Raw genomic sequence first — 22115 nt, forward strand, 5'->3', positions numbered from 1 at the left:
TGACATTGTCATGAAATTTACAAGGATCTACATTTAACTTCATACTAATGACCATTTTAAGAGGTATGTCCCCAAAGTGTTCAAGGTTTCCAGGTGTTTTTTCTCCTATTTATAAATAGCTGTGTATCCAAAATATTTCTGACATATTCTTATGGCATTTTCAGGGAATGGTACTATAAAAACTTTCTTATAGTTTACTCAAACCTTCAAGTGGTTATTTTAATGTCGCTACACTACCACATTTAAAAAGAAAAAAATTGCTTTTGAGTGTAAGTCACAATATGTTTTTGCAGCTTATACATTTGTCATCCTGAAGACAACCGATAGAGACACGTTTTCCTTGGCATTTTGTGTCACAGTGCCTGCTGACACCTAGCCTCCGCCAGACAGGAATTGCCCTACGTTCCCTAGTACTACTGAATTGCTCCCAATACAGCATAATGTCTTTGAGTGTCTGTTTTGCTCTTAACAATGCAATTTTTTACACTATTAATGAGTATATTGTTTGTTTTCTGCCCTGGGCTAAGTCCGATTATGGTCTGCTGAGATCAGTCCCTTTCCCTGATAAACAAAGAAACAAATAAATAAAAAATGTATGCATTTCTGAAGTTAATGCATCCCCCCATGTATATTTTCCATGGTCACACTTACGCAAAGAAAAGGGAAGTCACGGACTTTGCACGAAAAGAGGTTTCGTGTGGAAAATGGTGATCAGAAAGCTGAACTGGACCTGATGGAACCTTGCCCATTTGCATTTGAGAAGATGTAGGAAAGTCACATATTACAGTTTTTGAGTGCTGATGTGAACCATACATGAGTGAAACTCCAGTCTGTTATTTAGTTACAAGTCTGCCTCCTGGACAGATCTTTCAAAGGTTCTATTCCTGAGTGCCAAGGCCTGTGCTGTCTGCATATTCCCTGCCTGTTATTCCTACTAAACGAAGCCGCAGTGACATCACTAAATTAGCAGCATTATGTTCAGGGGCATAACACTGCTACCTCTTTATCATTATGTTGGGATATCTGGTACCTTAATGCAGACGTTTAACTACTGGTCGAGGATTCAATCTGTTGGCAAACCACCATCACATAGAACAGACAGGTAGTCTCACTTTTAACCTGGCAGTCTAGTTGGGTATGTGTGGATGAGCCTGGTTATGTGCTTTTTAAACAGCACAGATTGTAGGTACTGCATAGGACATCCTGTTATTACACACTGGACCATAACTAGACGTTGTATAAAGGCAGATGTGAAAGATTAGGACAAAACAACAGGACACATGCTTGATTATAGCAAGCTCAGATGCTCATAAGCCTAACTACTTATACAGCAGGAACTTCTTATTGTAACAGTTGGTAATGTCTGTTATGTACTTCGCAGATGATAAAGATTCTAGTTGTCTACTGATGTACTATGGTCTTCATCTGTAACTATGTTTGTAATTGTTAATTGCTATGTTGATCAAATTGTTAATTGCTATGTAATTCCAATGTAACTACTGTCTGTATATTTTAACTGTGGAGCTTTTCTCCCCGGGCCTTCGCTGAAAATGGACCTACATCCAGTGGGACACTCCCGGTCAACAAATGTAAATAAAATAATAATAAATAATAAATAACAACAGGTGTCCCCATCCTGTACTTTTAAGTCTGAAACTATTTTGTTCCTTCTTGTAGCAGTTGTTTCTTTTCCAGTAAGACTTCCCTGTCATGCAGGGCAGTACTCTGTTTAACTCATTTGACAGCAAACTGACTGTACTTCCCACAAGCACCTGCATGACTCACCTTTCTCATTAGGCTGACAAGCATGGCATTTACTGCTGCCTGATTTTATTGGTTTAAGAATATGTATTTACCACTTTGCTTTGAATTTCTTTTTTTCACATTTTGCTGTTTTTTGATAATATCTGCAAGTCTCCTTACTTTGTAGTTCAACATTAATGTATTTGGCAGGGCTTGGGATATTGTTGTGGCAACTGTATTAAAAATTACTTCTTTTGAAGTTGCAGTGAGATGTTCATTGCTTATTATAGAAACATAGTAGTGATGACCATTTAATATTTGTGAACTGCTTTTAATAGCACCATTTATACACCTAACCAGTTCAGCATTTTACAGAGCAGGTGGGAAGCAGATAGAGATAGATAGATTAGGATGGTATCCCAATGGACCTGTGGCGGATAACAGCTGGCTGATGCAGCAATATCACATAGTTTACACACTTACCATGGGGTTGATTGTGTTTATTTAGAGGGATGTAGGAGACATGCAGAAGCTTTTTCCCCTCATATACTTTTTTTTTAATTGAGAGAGTGTCATGTCAGGCTCAATGTTTTCCTTTTAAACAACATTCATACTGCTGTCCCTTGTGCTGCTACCACATACATGGGCAGATGCCTTCTAGAACATCTGTGTGATTAGAAATCCAACAAAGGGTGCCATCACATGGGTACTAACAAGTAACAGTTTGGAGGCTGACAGAATCATGAAGTTCAGGCAGATTCTTTAACATTGTATGTGCTTGTCATGAATGCCACATTGCTAATCTTCACTAAATGTACTTTTATTTTTTTTCCTAGCACTCCCAGTGTTTTTTCTTCAATGCTGAAGAACGAGAAAGGCGTAAGGTGAGTAGTGCATTTGCTGGACAAGAAATAAAAGCATTATATGTGACTGCACTCTGCAATGGACGGATTCTGTATTCTCCTGTGAATCAGACCAGTGATGCCTGATGCACCCTTTATGATTAATAGTTTATCTGATGGAAAAGTACAGTATGCAGACTGTTAAAAAACAAAAAAATGTGATCTACACAACAGACAGGGTGTACGTAATTATTAGTCACAGCATGTTGAGAATGAGCACTATAAATTATGATGATGTGCACGTTGTAATACTCTGAAGGTCCAGACCCTCTACACCTGGGCAGAATAAAACAAAAAAATCAAGTTGTGATACAAAGTCCAAGTAATGTAGTAACTGTCTGTGCGTCTGATTTTTCCCTCCCAAATTTGTCTCTGCCCCCACAAATTTTACTCCTATCCTCTGATACCCCTTACTTTCCCTCCTAAGCTCTCAGAAGAAGCAAATTAATGCAGACAGTCCTCCCCCCACTTTGTGTTAACATTCAGTGATACCCCTTCCTTGGGACAGGTGGTCAGTGAGAATACAACCCTCCCTTGGGGCAGGCTGTCAGTAAGAATATAATGCTGCTGGCTGCAAGACTCTGTAAACAGTACCTCAGTGGCCCAATAAAATCCTACATCTTGTCTGAAGTCTCCTAGGATCCGTATGCGTGTTTTGTCTCTGAACCCCTATTTGGATATATATCCAGTTATACGACCTATGTAGGACTTGTAATCTTTGATGATCTAAATAAGGACATCTGTTACACCCTTATGGGGGCTTCAAAATTTATAAATAAGATCATTGCTGGGTCTCATGCACGTCCTGTGTTGACCAGCTCCAAAGCACATCCTTCACAGACATAGTGGAAAGTGAGATTAGTAAAATGAGTATACTTTTCAAACCAGCTTACTTTCTAAACTGATGAGTCTCTTGCCTTACAAGATTGTAGTGCACACGTCTTCAACCACTTGCATCAAAATTTGTTCAACATATTGGTATAAGCATCTTACAACAAATATTCGAGTTTAGTACAGGTACCCTAGCCAGAAGATACACATTCTGTGTAAACATGTTGCAAGACACTTGCAGAACCTATGGAGTCCTTTTATACTGAATACACCTTCAAGAGCAGCATTTTTATGCCACCAGACATGTCATCAGGGTCATCCGTCTAATATCAGTACATACCATTGAAGGCAAGGAATTCATAACACAGAGACCAGTATAGTATATGATTCTTACACTAACCAGAACTGTTTCATCCATACCCAATGTCTAACATAGTTTTTATATTACATTTTGTTTGTCATAAAAGCACACTGCACCAAACATACCCGTGTCATGTGGATACAGCACCAAGCAAGGCCATCTTACACAGGCGGATAGTAGAAGCCATGTGAATTCCATATGGCTATATACAGTACCAAACATACCCATGCTGTAAGGACATACTACAGCAGACATAACCTCCCTATATATGCACAAAAGCAAATGCACCCAGCTCATGCAGGTACACATGCCAAATGTAACAGCCTCCTCTAGGCATGGTGCATTAAACATATACATACTTCCAAGTACTGTGTAAGAAGCCTGCCTCTTTACTGCATTCACAGGTCCTCCCTTGTTTTGGAGACCAGAGAGAGCTATTCACTGCTTGGTGGTTTCTGCCTTATGGAATCCTCTGTTGCAGACAGGTGTGCATCAATCATTTTAAATGGGAGTTAAATACCTTGACTTATTAGAAATTATTTATCTTCACATTGTTAACGAGATATATTGGGAAAGATACATACATCAGTAAATTTTAACCGACTAAATGACAAGGGCACAAATAGTTAAACCTTTATGCATTTACATGCTCTGATTTGTAAACTTGGTTTGTATTGTCGGCACATTCTTAGGCTTTCGAATCTTTGTAATCAGAATCAAAATATTAGCATCTCTGTCTGAGTTTTTCATGCATGGTCATGGCATACGTTCAGCTGTCCAAGCACTTATGGATCGATAAAATTATAAGTTTAGAAACTCAAATCACGTTTGTGGATAAACCATTACAAATCTAATACACATAGTTTGAGAGTGTCTGTTACGCACTGATATCCAAACCATTATAGGGGGTCAGAGAATAGATCAATTTCGAATTACAGCATTTTTGTAGAATAATATGCTGTGTAGAAAAACATTTTATGTTGGTATTTTCAAGGATGGTTGCCCTCCTTTGCGGGACCTCAGTTCCATGCATTTGTTCTCTAAATCTTTATTATTATTTCTGAGTTTCTACAACATGGGTGCAAATCCAGTCCCAAAAGTTTAACTTTTGGCATTCTGAACCTCAGATATTACAGTTTTACTCAGAATATGTTTGTAATGGTAGTTACTGGAAAAAAGAGAAAGGTGAAGTATCTTGAAAGTGTTGGCATTGTGCAAGTCCGCTTCTTGACTAAAAATGCAGTCCCATTCCCTTTTTAACCTGTCGAAGGTTGTGAGAATATACATGGCACAGACTATGTTCTACTATTGTTTAACAGGACTCAACAGGCATGCATTGCTACAAAGGGAATTAGGGTTTGTTGAAAAGTTGTGATATTTTATATTATTGTTTTTTGGCAAAAGAAAGTGGTGGCAAGTTTGCTGCTTTTCAACACAACATCAAGGGAGGCTTAAAATGCAGTGGTACTTATAATCCTGTTTGTGAGCATAAAAGAAGCTGTGCTGTACCAATGCAGCATATACATGTAAGGAGACCTTTGTTACGTTGATCTAGTTTGCTTGCCAAAAGGCTCATGATTGACTAGGCTGAACAGATAATGCAATCATAAGACTGAATCACTAACACATACAGCCAGCTCATTTACCCGAGACTCATTCATTGTATAGTAATTTGTCAAACATGAGCTAACTATTGCTAAATTCAGTGATGTTGTTTTACCAAAAATAGCTGTCTGAATAACTTGCATCACTGACTTTGATGCCAGAAAGCTGACTTTTTTGATCAGTTGTAGTAAAGCTATATGAACCACCACCCAAAAAAATCAAAAATACATTAAAGCCTCACACACCTCATTATATTTTATTTATTTTACATTTGTTTACTGGGAAAGTCCAACTGGACATAGGTTCACTTTCAGAGGAGGCCCAGGGACAAAAGTTGTGGATAGAATACATAAATCAACAAGAAGAACTCAACAACATTTAGAGTATGGATATCTAGTTATAACATAGTAAATGTCCTGAGATAACTCATAGCAAACAAGACTAGAAACGGTTATAACATAGTAAATGTCCTGAGATAACACATAGCAAACAAGACGAGAAACTGTTATAACATAGTAAATGTCCTGAGATAACACACAGCAAACAAGACCAGAAACGGTTATAACATAGTAAATGTCCTGAGATAACACATAGCAAACAAGACGAGAAACGGTTATAACATAGTAAATGTCCTGAGATAACACACAGCAAACAAGACCAGAAATGTTAGCACATAGTTTCATATAGTACGTAGTAAAAATAATATACATTTCTTACAACAATGTTGATGATACTACTATAGAAGTCACAGTTAAAAGAGTCTTCACGCACACTGTAGTATAGATGGGATACATAAATATGCTACACTTACTCTGGTGGTGTGGAGTGCTGAAGCTAGTTAGGAATGTTAGTAAGTTAAAAGAGGTGAAACACAGGAACAGTAGAGATATTGTGGCTCGTCAAGTTGTTACTAAGTAGTAGGGGGTGAAGCAGCATAGCTAGGTACCGAGCACTATGAGATGGAAAAGTAAAACAGAAATGATTAGTGAACATACTGTTTAGAGGGGCAAAGTAAGTAAAGTCAAGATTTCTGGATCAATACAAGGCCAAATATAATCTAGATTTGTGGCTCAATACAAGGGCAAATAAAATCAAGATTTGTGGATCAAACAAGAATACAGATTGGTTAGTTCTGTAGATGGAGAAGGATATTGTAAGGAATATTGGGTTTAGATGGAGAATAGGTTAAGTGTTTATCCTGGGGAGTCACAGGAGCATAACCAGGTATTCATATAGTGTGTTTTGAGGAGCTTTTTAAATCGAGTGGTGGAGGTAATGGAAGTCAGGTGGCAAGGTAGGGTGTTCCAAGCTTTAGAAATACAGTAGCTGAAGAGAGATTTACCGGCATCATTGTTATGTTTGATGACATCTAGGCAGTTTTGGGTACTAGATCTTAAGGTTCTTGTTGTAGAATAAGGTATAATTAGGTTCCGGAGCCAGGGTTTTAGCTGGGTAGTGTTATAGTTTGTGTGCCAATGACGACTGAGTTTCAGTAGCTGAGGCAGCTCAAGCCAGTTTAGTTGTTTGAGAGCTACACAGTGATGGGTCCTATATGGGGTCTCAGTAGCAAATCTAGCAATCTTGTTATAACCAGATTCTAATTTGTTTAGGTCGGCTTTGTGGAGGTTAGTTAGTATTGGGGATGTGTTGAGGAGGATAGAAAACAGATGTGTCCTGGCTATAGTAGTTTTGGTGTGTTTAGTGAGAAATTGCTTGTTGCGATAGAGGAGACCAAGTGTTTTGAAAGTTTGTGCTATATGAATGTCAAATCTTAGGTTGTTATCTGTTTCTACACCTAACAGTTTGGTGTGGGAGGTAGGGGTTATCATGGTTATGTTATTGGACATGATAGTAAAGTTGTCACATCGGGGAGGGGCTCTACAAGGGCTGAAAAGAAGTTTTGTTTTATTTGGATTTAGGATAAGCTGCGAGTTAGTGAACCAGGTCTTGGCTAATGAGAAGCAGGTTTGGGTTAGAGAGTGAAGGCCATGTAATGGGTGGGCTGAACATATGAGTGTGGTATCATCAGCATATTGTACTACAGAGGCATTGGGTGTGGAGGATGAGCTTGTTTAGGTTTGTCTATCTAAGGTAGGTAAGTATAGGAGAGGCATAGAGTAAAGTGGAGATTAGGTGGGATTGTTAAATATAGAAAAGGGAAGTGGGCCAAGTATGGAGCCTTGAGGGACTCCTAAGGATACTGGCAAGAGAGAGGATAGTTGGTTCTGCCATTTTACTGCTTGTTGACATCCTATAGGTAGCTTTTAAACCGTGAGATAGAGGGGGTGCTGATGTTTACGGTGGATTGTGTATTAAGGAGTCTGTTATGGTTGACCATATCAAAAGCTTTGGACAGATCTAAAAAAATGGCAGAAACTAGTTGTCCCTTGTTTCTGTGGTGGTTAACTGTGTTGGAAAAGGACATTAGAGCTGTTTTGGTGCCGTGGAAGGGTCTAAAGCCATGCTGATGTTTAGATAGCAGATTGTTTTTTAGAAGGTAGCTGACTGAGAACAACTCTTTCTAGTATTTTTGATAAGGGTGATATAATAACAGTTGGTCAGTGGTCATTGAGTTCTAAGGAATTGGCTCCTTGTGCAGTGGTATTAAGTGGGAGATAAGGGTGATATAATAACAGTTGGTCAGTGGTCATTGAGTTCTAAGGAATTGGCTCCTTGTGCAGTGGTATTATGTGGGAGATAAGGGTGATATAATAACAGTTGGTCAGTGGTCATTGAGTTCTAAGGAATTGGCTCCTTGTGCAGTGGTATTAAGTGGGAGATAAGGGTGATATAATAACAGTTGGTCAGTGGTCATTGAGTTCTAAGGAATTGGCTCCTTGTGCAGTGGTATTATGTGGGAGATAAGGGTGATATAATAACAGTTGGTCAGTGGTCATTGAGTTCTAAGGAATTGGCTCCTTGTGCAGTGGTATTAAGTGGGAGATAAGGGTGATATAATAACAGTTGGTCAGTGGTCATTGAGTTCTAAGGAATTGGCTCCTTGTGCAGTGGTATTATGTGGGAGATAAGGGTGATATAATAACAGTTGGTCAGTGGTCATTGAGTTCTAAGGAATTGGCTCCTTGTGCAGTGGTATTAAGTGGGAGATAAGGGTGATATAATAACAGTTGGTCAGTGGTCATTGAGTTCTAAGGAATTGGCTCCTTGTGCAGTGGTATTAAGTGGGAGATAAGGGTGATATAATAACAGTTGGTCAGTGGTCATTGAGTTCTAAGGAATTGGCTCCTTGTGCAGTGGTATTATGTGGGAGATAAGGGTGATATAATAACAGTTGGTCAGTGGTCATTGAGTTCTAAGGAATTGGCTCCTTGTGCAGTGGTATTAAGTGGGAGATAAGGGTGATATAATAACAGTTGGTCAGTGGTCATTGAGTTCTAAGGAATTGGCTCCTTGTGCAGTGGTATTATGTGGGAGATAAGGGTGATATAATAACAGTTGGTCAGTGGTCATTGAGTTCTAAGGAATTGGCTCCTTGTGCAGTGGTATTAAGTGGGAGATAAGGGTGATATAATAACAGTTGGTCAGTGGTCATTGAGTTCTAAGGAATTGGATTCTTGTGCAGTGGTATTAAGTGGGAGATCTTCCATGTAGTAGGCACTTTAACTCTGATATTGATCTATTATTATTTATTTATTTATATTTGTTTACTGGGAAATTCCAACTGGACACAGGTCCTTTTTCAGTGGAGGCTTGAGGAGAAAATCTCCACAGAACAATAAATGAGCAGCAGAGTACATGAAGAACAATTGAATATACATACAATAGCAAATAATACATACTGCAGCAAACATTAGCTATACATACAATATGAAACATAGTAATGAACAGATATACCAATATCTAGCTAGAGGCTAGGAATAAAGGTTGGATGTATATACAGATAGTACTAAGCTCAAATGGATACTGTTCTAATCTCATATACCTAAATCTTATATACAAATATTGCACTGAACGCAAGCAGATATCAAGCAGGAGCTCCATATGAAGGTGGAACAAGCTAGAAGGGCTAACGGGATGGAAGTGAGCCAGAGCCTGCAGAGGAAGAATGCAATGATCAGACGGTATGAGGCATGGTGGCTAGGGGAGGGGAGAGGAGGGGAAGGGGAGGTAAAAGGAGAGTTACTAGTTGGGACTGGTGCATGGGCATAACCAGAGACTTTTTAAATGACCTTTTAGTGAGGTGATTGCAAGAAGGTAGTGTGGTTGTAGAAGGGAGGAGATTGTTCCATAATCTGGATATGATGCAGGAGAATAGTGCTTCTTCTGCTGAGTTCTTGGGTTTAGTCACAAGAAGTAGATTTTTGCTGCTGGAGCGTAGACACCTAGTAGAGCAGTAGTGCTGGACAAGGCTTTGAAGGGATGGGACTTTAAGAGGATGGTTTACTAACTTGTGAGCAAGGGAGAGTTGATTTGGGTGAAGAAGTTGAGGGAGTTCAAGCCAGTCAAGTTCTCTAAGTGAGATACAGTGGTGGCTGCGATAAGATGCACCAGTGACAAACGTAACAATTTTATTGCAGCAAGCCTTGAGCTTGTTTAGGTCTGTTTATCTAAGGTAGGTAAGTATAGGAGAAGCATAGAGTAAAGTGGAGATTAGGTGGGACTTGGCAGTAGAAATTCTGGCTATTAATCTATTAATTAGAATAGCAACAGGATCAGGATAGGCCATATTCCTACAGCTAGCTGCAGAGGCTACTGCTGGTAAATGATCTGTGGCCAGGGTGGTTGGTTTAAGCTTGTGGAGGAGTTTTAAATTGGATTTGGTTGGCACTGGGTGCAAGCTAAAGTGGGAGATATTATCTTGTGTGTTTGTGCTATTTTGTGTGGATGGTAAGACATGGCAGCTACTGTTAATTTGGGTTTTTGCAAGGGCCTGAACTGTTTTGGTGAGTGGGGGTATTGTCATAGTCATTTACTGTTGCAGGCATAAGGGTAGCTGATTTACCTGGTAGAATTATAGAATTTGTAGTGGCCCAGAATCTTTGAGGGTTGTGAGTATGTTTTTCCTGGTGGTTGTGGTAGTAGTTGATTTTGTCTAGTTTAATGAGTGTTTTGGCTTTATTGCAGAGTTCTTTGTTTTGCTGATTGGGATCTGTTTTTATGAAACTGTATCCATGCTTTGCCTCTGTCTTTGAGAATGGATTTAGTTACCTTAGTAAGACAGGGAGCATACTTTGCCTTTATTCTAATGGTTCTGGTGGGTACATGATGGCTTAATATTTGTAAGAAAGTTGAGTTAAAAGTAGTGAACTGCGTTATCTAGAGATAGTACTGGTTTCCAATTGCAACATTTTAGGGCATTTATAAAGTCACCTGGCTTAAAGTTCTTTTTGTTTCTGACTACTCTAAAGGTTGTCTGGTTAATTTGGTGAGTAGTTCTAAGACGAAGGTAGGCTGATGGTCGCTAAAGCTGTTGAGCAGACAGCCTGCTTGAGATGTGAATGAGGGATCAGCTATAAGAATCCAGTCCAGTATGGACTGTTGTTTGGGTGTTTTATCAGTTCTAGTGGGGGATGAGATAAGCTGGGTAAACCCATGGAGGTTAGTTTGGGTAGATGGATTGTGGCCAGAGCAGTTGTGCCAGTCTGTATTAAAGTCTCCATGGAACTATGCCTTTTGTACCCATAAATATTATAATATTTAATATGTTTAAACATTGTAATGAACTCTGAAGTCATGGCATTTCTAGGGGGGAGGGACATTTACACATTTACAGTGGCTACTTTCACTAAAGCAGGTCTCCCATTGAACTAGTGAATGTCAGTCTACAGTTACTGACTGATATGTTATGATGGTCATCTATGGCACGACTAGCCACCCGTGGGTGCAAACCTTAGCTCTAGATGATTATCACTGTTGAAGTGACATCCCAACCCCATGTACAAAAATGGGGAAAGTGGTTATGGATGGATGGATGTTATGATGGTCATCTGTCAGAGAGACAGATCAGAGAAGAAACTGGAAAATATTCTTTTAATGTCATTGCGCCTGATAAGGGTAACATTAAGTACTAGGTGTGGGGTGCAAGTTAACCAATGCTTTCTTACTAAGAAAATAAAGGGCCTCCATCCTAAAAACTATGCAAACAATCTCAAACCAGTGTCCCAGTTTTTGTGTGTCATGCATGTTATTGAGGGATGATCTCTGCCATGTGTACAGACCCTCAGCATTCCCGATTCTGCCAGACCTACTGCTCATTTGTAAGTTTGACCAGGGCATAAACACTCAAGATATAAATCCTTTTGTAACATAAATAGAACATATTGAAGTACTATATATATCACAAAGAATAAACCACTTCTATGGAATCGTCTTCATCTACTCATAAACCAAAGTACTTCTCTTACACTATTCAAACTGATGAATGAAAGGGTAACCACACACTCACCACTGATTTAACACCCTTGTCCATCATGGATGAGGCAACATGCAAATGTTCTGCTTGTTGCTAGATTTTTCTTACTTAAAATACAAGGACTAAAAACTTCATGGGAATGTCTGGCTAGGCCTCTTCTTCTTCTTTTTTTCGGCTTTTCCCGGTTAGGGGTCACCACAGCAGATCACCTGTCTACTCATGATTGGCAGTGGAGTTTTTATGTTGTCGAGTTGCCAGCCCAGCACCTAACCTTCCACAGAAGGCACACGCATGCCCATATGCCTAGGGCCAATTTAGAGTGTCCAATCCACCTACAGCATGTCTTTGGGATGTGGAAGGAAACCGGAGCATCTGGAGGAAACCCACATGGCCACAGGGAGGACATGCAGACTCCATACAGAATGCACCTCAGCCAAGGATCGAACCGGAGAACCTCTTGCTGTGAGGTGGCAATGCTAATCATTGCACGACCGCTGCCGCCTAAACATATCAATAACCTAGTAAGTACCTATGAATCTAAAAATCAGTCTAAGTGCTGATGTGTTTTCAACAAGTCCGAGTGCTGGTGGGTTTTCAACAAATCTTTGCTGGACATCACAAAATGATTTTTCTGAGTTTGCACTGTTGAACTGTGCTTTACTCTGAAATTACCTTATTTGTTGTCAAGATTGTTTGCTACTGTTCACATACCTACTAGTCTCATCCCTTGTACTACCTTAATTACCAGAATAAAGACAAATCTTTATGATAAAGCGTACTCAGTATTTGAATATGGAATTACATTACTGCTTTTGTAAAACAATATGAGTATTAATCATGGCAAAAATTTTGTCATTGCTGAGTGCTTGATTGCAATAGCTGTACCTGATTTGCAGAAGTGGTAGTTATTCAAATTTATATCAAAATAAAGAAAGAACAAGCTATAACAAGGAAACTAATAAAAAAAATGCAATGAAAATTATTACAGTTGTCTCTCTAACATAAAACATGTTGAAAAGATAACAAAATAAAAAAATTAAGTTGATTCCTTTACAAAAAAAAATACAAATTCTGATAATTGTTACACATGAAGTGCAAATATTTGTTTTTATCTTTATTTATTTATTCTTTTATAGACCGTGTTGGGGGAGACCCAAGATGATATTAGTACCACTAGGAGAAATTTGGCCAGGGCATTGGAGACCATTGCTTAACTGCGTGACTCTGAGTAAGTCACCTAAGCAGACACCGCTCCTGAGCTGAGTGTGAAAAAGTGTTCATGGAGATCATTGCTCTACCCCAGAAAACAAAAACAAATAAATAAACTTCCCCTACTCTTCTGGGCTCTTTCACATCCACCTGTGCTACCACTAACTCAAGCAGATGTACCCTCTTCTGGTAATTCTCGTACCGACATAATCATTCTGACTTTCACCTTCCATAGCAAACATATCTTAGTGTAGCGCACAGTATCATTCTGATCCTGTATTAATACAAACCATAATAAGCACACCCAAATCTAGACTATGATTTCTTCACAAATGTAATAACCACTTAAGAATGATAATAAAACATCCAAAACACTATGTTGCTCATTTAATTCTCATAACTACTCAAAACTCCACATCTAAGACAGCCTAGATACAGAATGTAGCAGCTGCAGCTTGTAAAGATTTGCGTGAAACACTAACAATCTACTGATTGCTGCTGCAATTTTGACAGTCTGAGGGGAACAGACTATTTATAAACTAATATTGTTCTCATTTCTCTGAGTTTACTACATTTATATTTAACAGACCCTTGGTAAATTAAACAAAAAACTTCATCTGCCAGAAACATTACGTACATCTTGGGAAGTACAGAAAATCGAAGACACCAGCTGTACATTAAAAAGGTGAATATCACAGCTGGTAGATTTAGGAACTTGGATTTTGATTTTTCTTCATTCTGATTTAAAGACAGGCACTCTGCAGGAGTCAGTGTAGCAAAAAATGGACACTGCAAAGGACATGAAAGAATTTTGTTCTGCAGTGGTAAGTAAATCTCATCACCTGCAACCTGAATATAACTATAAAAGAGAAAGAAAGCCAGTGTAGAGAAAAAAAGAAAAACAAATGGTAGCCACAAACTGAGAAGGAAAATATCTTAGTATACTACCAGATCACATCATCAAACAAATTAAAAAACAACAAAGTGTATTACAGGACTAAAAAGAGAAATACCTGAACCTGAAATAATAACTGACGAATATATCATCTCTTGAAGTAATACATCCCTCCATGACCCCCTTACTTAAATATACTGTGTGGGTGCACATTAGTGGTCAAAGTGAAAACTCCATAAAAAGAGGTATAATAAACAAAACATTTGACTACAATTCATGTCAACTAAACAAGGCTTCATCTAAACGAATTCTTGATATGGTGCATTTGATAAAACAAATTTCAATCAATTGAATAACTCCTGTTTAGAGATATATGGTGACTAAAATGAAAGTATGAGGTAGCGGGTAAGTAAAAATTAAGAGTAATCCTTTAGTGCTTTCAAAATGATATGATAGCCAAAGTTATGGGTGGAGTACAGTATATCTTCATCCAGCATTTCCCATTCTTGCCTATGTTTGTATACCTAAACAGTGAAATTTAAACATGAGAAAAAATGATTTATACACCCATAAAGCCTGTATGAATAGCATTATGTTGTTTTTGTGGCATGGAAAAGACAACACCCCCTATGCTGCACTACAGTAACAGTCTTGAAGTGTGAACACCTGCTATGGTATTAAACCAGCCTCGCCCCTTTGCTGGGCTACAGTAACAGTTGTGGAGTGTGAACACCTGGTGTGGTATTAAAACCTAAGAAAGGATCCGGACAGGCAAAGATAAAAGCCACCATTTATTGCACGTGAAATAAGCATGTAGAAACTTATAAAATCACAAAGAAACTAGTAAAATAAGCTCTTTCGTTTGGCTATGCCAAACTTCCTCTGACAAAAATACCGTCATTTCCTGTTATTTAAATACAGTCCAAGACGGCCCGTAGTGCTTTTTCATTTGTCAATTCCTCTCCCATGTACAATTAACAAACAAGTAAATTTCAATTAATACATAATTAAAATAAATAATCAATAAGGCATACATTAAATCTATTTAAAGAACTGTAATATAACTACTATATATAACAACATATTATTTCAATATAAGTACTAATCATTGTAAAAAAATCACAAATAGTGTAAGATATATAGTGCATCAATATACTCCTCTCTATTATGAATATGTATTATATTAAGTTAAAAAACTGTTGTGTATTAAAAATGACAGTAATTAATCTTACTATCTTTCAAAGGACTTTAATCTTAGGACGCTTCCGACAGAAAGTGCCCTATGTTAGATTTCTGAACTATGTGTTTCACATGTTGTTCCAGCAGGAGCTGGCTTAAATTTGTGAACAGTTGCCACAGGACTAGCCAGAAATCGAAACTAAGTTGTTGAGCAACAATGTCTCGAAGTTTCTGCCTTGCCCATATCCCTCACCTTTAATGTAGGAGGAGCAGCAAGACCAGCAACTGCTGGTGTCACATTACAATGGTACATGTGGCTGTGGCGTACAGAATTTACAGACAACTTATGTGTGCCCTTAAACGCCCCTGTGATGGTGCCAACTTTTGGTAATACAAGTACTGAACAAAACCCAACAGAGTGAGAGGGATAGAAAAAATCTCAGTTGTTAGCATGAGTTTGCATCTCCTTAGAGAACCTTCACCAGGAACCAAAGGAGTCCACAGTAAATATGGCTCTGAAGACCTGATCAGCAACAGAAGTACCAGCGGTCTGGAAGGGGCCTATGTGGCTGTGACATCTTTCAGTCTGGATGTCCATTCAGAGGGAGAGATGATTGGAAAAGATGGGGTGTCATGATTCCTCATCCAGCTTTCAGCCTCAGCAGAATTCCTAAGCACTTGTCCAGCTAACACACTCTGCAGGCAGTCAGAAGGTTAAAACACATACCACATGGGTAGGAGAAATAAGCTGTTGAAGCTACAGCATTTCTTTTCACATCCATTCGGTCATCATCCATCCCTTCGTTTTGCATACATCCCACCCTATCAAAGGGCAGCTGCAAAAAGAAAGGTAAAGAGAAGAGGTCAAGAAATCGCTTCAGGTGAGAGAGGATTCAGACTTTTTTGTTCCCATGGAAAACAATCCACCTCAGACCCATTTTGGATCTAAGTAACCTAAACTAGTTCATATTCAAGAATTCTTTCCTTGTGATATTTGTAAATGTAGTACTCCCTTGCATAGCAGAGGGAGAGTGGATTTGCTATCTGGACCTCCAGGATGCAGGTCATAGTTCAAGATCAACATAGAGTCCATGAGGTCCTTGTATTTCCAAGGGGGAGCCAGCAACTTTGTGTTGACACCTTACAGTAAAGACAAAGGAAAAACGTATTCAGATGAAGTAGTTATTTCTTTAGACCTTCCACTGTTTCAGCATCACAGTTAACTTTACAAAGTTGGAGCTGCAATAACTAAAACATTTTCAATTCATTTTGGGAATGTTGGACGCAGTTCATTGCAGGACAAAATTAGCCCATAACATGGCAGTCACCATTCAGAGGTCTATCAACTTCATCTTGCAATGAGACTCCAGAAGAGTTTTTGTTGCCTGCAGATGTTGTGCCTTATGGTGGTCTCTATCTGCATGGTACCTTATGCAGCACTGACCATGAGAATGGTTCAGTGGACACTAAGCACTCAGTGAAGTCAAGTCTCAGAAGAACTGATGCCTGAGATGGGAGTATCAAGGACCTACAAGGATCACATCAAATGGTGAATATATACTCCCAAACAGGTTCTGGTTAACCTGTTCTAGCTCCTGTCCCCCTTAGTAGCAGTCATCATGGATGGCTAATCCCTGAGAGGACATTATCTTGGCAGGAGGGTCCAAGATTCTTGTTCATGTTAAAGGTCTGCCTACAAATTATTGTGCTGGAGTTATTAGTGGTCCTTCTGATCTTGCTAGCCTTTCAGACTTTCTCCTTTCTGTGGTATCCATCCAGATAGACAGTATGTCTGAGTGATATAGCTAAAAGGAAGTGTCCCATTTTTTTGGAAGGACATGAGGTTTTCTGGTAGCCGTTCACATCCTGACAAAGCATATTCCTTAGTGGACCGCTTCCATTGATATCTGCTGATGCCAAATGAGTGGTCTCTAAGTTGCACAGTAGAGCACTTTTTACATTTAAGGGAAGACTTTTGTTGTGACCTTCCACCAATCAACATCAAACGCAGCAGGTAGCTTGCCTTCATACCGACTCTGGGGCAGGAACCCAGGGATGCTTTTGGCCAGATCTCTGCTCTAGATCTCTCTGTATGATTCACATCAGTCTATAGAGAGCCATTTCTTCAACTATAGATAGATAAAACATTCTGCTGAAACACCTTTTGGCAATCCTTAAAAACATTTATTGTTAGGGGACAACCCCCTACACACCTGGAAATTATATATACATAGTCTAAGGTTGCACAACGCTGGAGAAGAGTGAGAATGTCACTTTGGCACAATTTCTCCAACCTGTCAGCACTTAGAGAAATGACTGTTAGAGTGGCTACACCCCTCTCTTCTGTGCCTCTCCTACTTTCCTCTAACTCCTGGTTCATCCAGAGAGTGAAGATGATTCTCATAGCTCATTTCTGGCCTCAAGATGTTGGCTGTAGTCCTTCTTTTATATACTGTTTTAATAGAATAAGTGCTCATTAACAACATTTCCTACAATGGATTATAGATATATTTACAAAATCTTATGCAAAACAGTTTGGCTCCACAAAGTGGGTGATAAGTTGTCCTCGTGACATCCAGGTAACCTCAGATACTGGAATCAAATTAGATTATATAGAAAAAGAACTGCACAAATTGGATCCAAACAAAGCACAGGGAGTAGATGGAATTAATAATGACCTGAGAACACTTCAGCAAGAACGTACAGTACCATTATAGCTGTTATTCACTAGGTCATGTAAATATGGGGGGATTCCTCAAGATCGGAGACGTGCTATAAAACCTGCGTTCAAGGAAAGAGGGATTAGGACAAGCCCAGAGTCATAGAGACCCTTACGTCTACTTTCATGTTGTGGAAAAAGAATCGAGAAGGTAATATTGGTTAAGTTATTGTTGGAATTGGATAGGTTGGGACCATATATCAGCATGCATATGTTGAAAATAGATGTATTACCACCTGTAACATGATGTTCTATAACAATATAATAACAGTTGTGAATGAAAAATTGTGCTGTGATGTAATTTATATACACTTAATTTCTGCATTTGACAGGATGATACATAAAACACTGTTCAATATATTAGAACAACTAGGTATCAATGTACTCTTGATAAAATGGATAGCTGCATGGCTTACAAATAAGACATAGCAAGTATCATACAGCAACTGTACAGGTGAAATCCTTGGTTGCAGTCAGGGTGTTCCACAGGGCTCTGTTTTGTGCGTTCAACCGAATGTGGCCGATTTGCCATTTGACAATACCGTAGTTCAACTATTTTGTGTGTGTGTGTGTGTGTGTGAGAATGTGTGTGAAAGTGTGTGTGTATGTGTGTGTGTGTGTGTGTGTGTGTGTGTGTGTGTGTGTGTGTGTGTGTGTGTGTGTGTGTGTGTGTGTGTGTGTGTATGTGTGTGTATATATATATATATATATATATATATATATATATATGTTATACATATTAATATGTACAGGATAATTGTCCTTTTGAAGATGACAGGAAATCTACTGCTTTAGAAAAAGGTGAACGCAATCTGTGTGTGTGTCCCTTTAAGAAATGTTCTCATTTAGTATCTATCGGAGTTTCATAATCTGTATCATGGTTCTTCCCGTGTTATGCAGTCTGAAAGTAAATACTGATGAAGTTGGCTATTTGCATTCTGTCTTTTCTATTATTCCAGTATCCTAATATACCAAGTAATGTAATATGCAGTGAAGCTTAAACTACGCTGATGCATGACTGGAAGCCTCTTCCCAGAATGAATGAGACTCATTACTATATTTTTTGTAAAAAAAGCTTCAGAATTTCATACTAATTGGATATCTTTCTCTCAGTCACCTCTGACGCTGTACTGTGTCAGCATGGTAGCTGTAGTACTCAGTGTAGTACATTCTGTCCTGCTGCCTGTCTTTCCTTCTAAAAATAATCGCACTAAGTGTGGCTTGCTCATGCTTTGCACCTTCTTCACTTTTGTCAGTGTTATCAGGATGCAGCTACTTTGCCACTGTAACAAACCAGAAACTTGCAACAGTGAACATCAATGACAGATTACCTGAATGCTGACACTCATAAAACTGAATGTTTTAAAATCCTCAAAGTTTTGCAGCTCCAAAACAAACAGGGATGACGTCTTCATACCTCTCAGCTGATTTTTCCAGAATGTCCAGATATTTCTTTCATATTTTTGGTCTTTTCCTCCTAAAATCTGTGGTTCTCTGTGAAAACACTAAGGATTCAAGTCATTAAATAATGGCATATGTTTGAGTTTCAGACTTCATATCCTTCAGACAAATGCATGGTAATATATATCCTGTTATAGTAACAACTTCCTAAGTTTATAAGAGTAGTATTTAAATATGTCCCTGTTTTTGGGCCTTTCCCCCCTTTTTGTTTTGCTTTTCCAGATTTCTAGCATTAAGAGTTTGAGAGGTTTGTGCCTGATTATACTAAACACATCAATTAACACATAGCTAATTAATAATTACACTAATATAATCAAACCAAGAAATGCCAGTTACACTCAATATTCATTCCTTTAGAAGCTAAAGTATCAAACTTAAAAAAATACACAGATTCTTTGTATAAAAGTTTGTTCTTTAAATTCATCACCTCACCAGAAGAATTGTCTATTCTTTCTAAAATAATACCTTCCAAACATATACTTTGTATGTAGTATGTCACAAAATATTTCAAATTTATTGATTACCTTATTTTTTATGTGAAGGTGGGGAAAATAAAGTCCAAATGTTCATAGATACTTTAGAACAGAATAGATTTGATCTTGAGTTTGATGGATTTCAAATGGGAAAGAAGGTATCCTTTTTGGATGTCACTATGGATATTACTAATGAATATAGAAATATAACTACTGTACATAGGAAATTTGAAGGGAGCAAACAATATTTGAAAGCCCAAAGTTGCCACCCTCCCCACACAATAGAGGCTTTACCCTATGGTGAGTTTATACGACTATTTAGATTGTGTAGTGAAGAAATAGACATTATTTATTATTTATTTATTTATTTTACATTTGTTGATCGGGATAGTAATTGGATACATGTCCATTTTCAGCGGGAGGCCTGAGGAAAAAAGCTCCACACTATAATGTGATATATACAATACAACAAACAGCCAATTTACAGAATACAAGACACACTATTTATACATATTTTTAAATCAGAAAATAGCACTATATAAGTGTAGGACAAAAGACAGAAGAAAGAATTATAAAACTCTTACTGTTAAGAGTTAGGTAGGAAAGAGCAGGTCAAGAGGTAAAAGGCAAGTGGTGGCAAGAAGATGTGAGGGGAAGAGGGGGTTTGATAGGAAAATAGGGAGGGAGGAAGAGATGAATACTAAGCTGATAAAGGGATGGTGGGAGAGGTGTGAAGAGACACGATGTGTTCTAGGTTAAAGGGGGGAGGTTACAGGGGCAAGTAGTGAGGTGGGTAAGGTAGTGTTAAAAGAGATTTTGAAAGTAGGAGTCTGGGATAGGCTTCTTAGAGTCAAGGGAAGCCTGTTCCAGAGGATGGCTGGAGAGTAGCTATACAAGTCTCGTCCTACACATTTGTTAGGTTTGTAAATCTGTAGAAGATGTTGATCTGAGCTCCTTAAAGCACAAGTGGGAGTGTAATAGAACACTAGAGAAGAGAGACTAGGACAGGAAAGGGGTTTGTTGAGAATGAAGTGAATGGTAAGAAATTGGATATATTTCAGATGGTTTGGAAAGTCAAGCCAATGTAGTGACTTGAGGGCAAGACAGTGGTGGGATTTTAAGCCAAATTTGCAGCAAATCTAGCCACTTTGTTGTAGGTAAATTCAAGTTTAGAGAGAAGTGTAGACTGAAGGTTAATAAAGATTTGTGCGCTATAAAAGATAATAGGGAGGAGATAGGCATTTGCACGGGTTATTCTAGTTTCAGGATTAAGAATTTGTTTTTAATGGGGAAATACTGAAAAGTTTCTCTAGGTTTAAAAGTAGAGGTTAAGACAATGGATTACTTAATAGGAGTTGGCAGACATTTGTTAGTTAATAGATCAGGATAGGGTGATGAGAAGAGAAAAGGTTTCTTTAACCAATGGAAAAAGGGTAAAGGAGACATTTATTCTGTCACTACATATAGTTGTCTTAGTGATAGGATTATAGAAAAAGTTAAATATTGGGGCTTCATAATGTCAGTGAAAGATATTTCAGATTGGTTGAAAGGCCTAAAATTTCATATAAAACTGGTAGAAGTTTGAAAAACTTCTTAATCAAAGGAAAATTTATTATGCCATCCATCAACTTAAATATGAGGCTGACTGAATATGGGACCAAGCCTTGTGGCAAATGTAAGACTTGTAAACATGTAGTTTCAAGTTTTGATAAGATCAATGGTATGAGATTTAGAGTCAAGGGTCATTTTAAATGTGATACAGGGGACATTATTTATGCCCTGAAATGCCCTTGTAACAAATTTTATATTGGTGAATCAAAAAGGGCATTTAACGTGAGGATGTTGGAGCATATTCGTGATACAGAAAATAATAAAAAGGAGAGTTCAGTAGCTGGACATTTTTTAAAGTGCATGAAGGTAAATCTGCGGGTTGGAAAGCTACTGTTTTAGAAAGAATAGACAATTTTTCTGTTGAGGTGATGAATTTAAAGAACAAGTTTTTATATAAAGAATCTGTGTATATTTTAAAGCTGGATACTTTAACTCCTAAAGGAATGAATATGGAGTGTAATTGGCATTTCTTGGTTTGGTTATATTAGTGTAAGTATTAATTAGCTATGTATTAATTGATGTGTTTAGTGTATATAAGGCAGGTGGTTTTAGATTGTTATACTCCTTGAAGGCATTCTTGCTGAGACCTCAGAGTGATTAAAAACGTTTTGTGGATACTTGCTTTGTTGCTTTTCTTTATTGTGTGCTGGTGATTTTGGAGGTGTGTTGTTGGTGCTTAGATATGTCAATAATGTTGGAAGATCATGTAGATATACTATTATGGTAACTGCATGACTTTCATATCTAGGATGA

General features: G+C 38.2%; 1 protein-coding gene across 1 annotated transcript in view; it reads left to right on the forward strand.

The window, feature by feature from the left end:
- Positions 1-22115, forward strand: part of LOC122811013 (synembryn-A-like) — a 1010573-nt gene that overhangs the window by 229575 nt on the left and 758883 nt on the right. The window contains exon 2 of the mRNA XM_044082526.1: positions 2580-2627. Coding sequence (XP_043938461.1) covers positions 2580-2627 — 48 coding nt within the window. The remainder of the gene's footprint in view (positions 1-2579; positions 2628-22115) is intronic.

Source organism: Protopterus annectens, chromosome 9.part0, assembly GCF_019279795.1.
Source record: "Protopterus annectens isolate FY-2018-M chromosome 9.part0, PAN1.0, whole genome shotgun sequence".
Classification (NCBI taxonomy): domain Eukaryota; kingdom Metazoa; phylum Chordata; order Ceratodontiformes; family Protopteridae; genus Protopterus; species Protopterus annectens.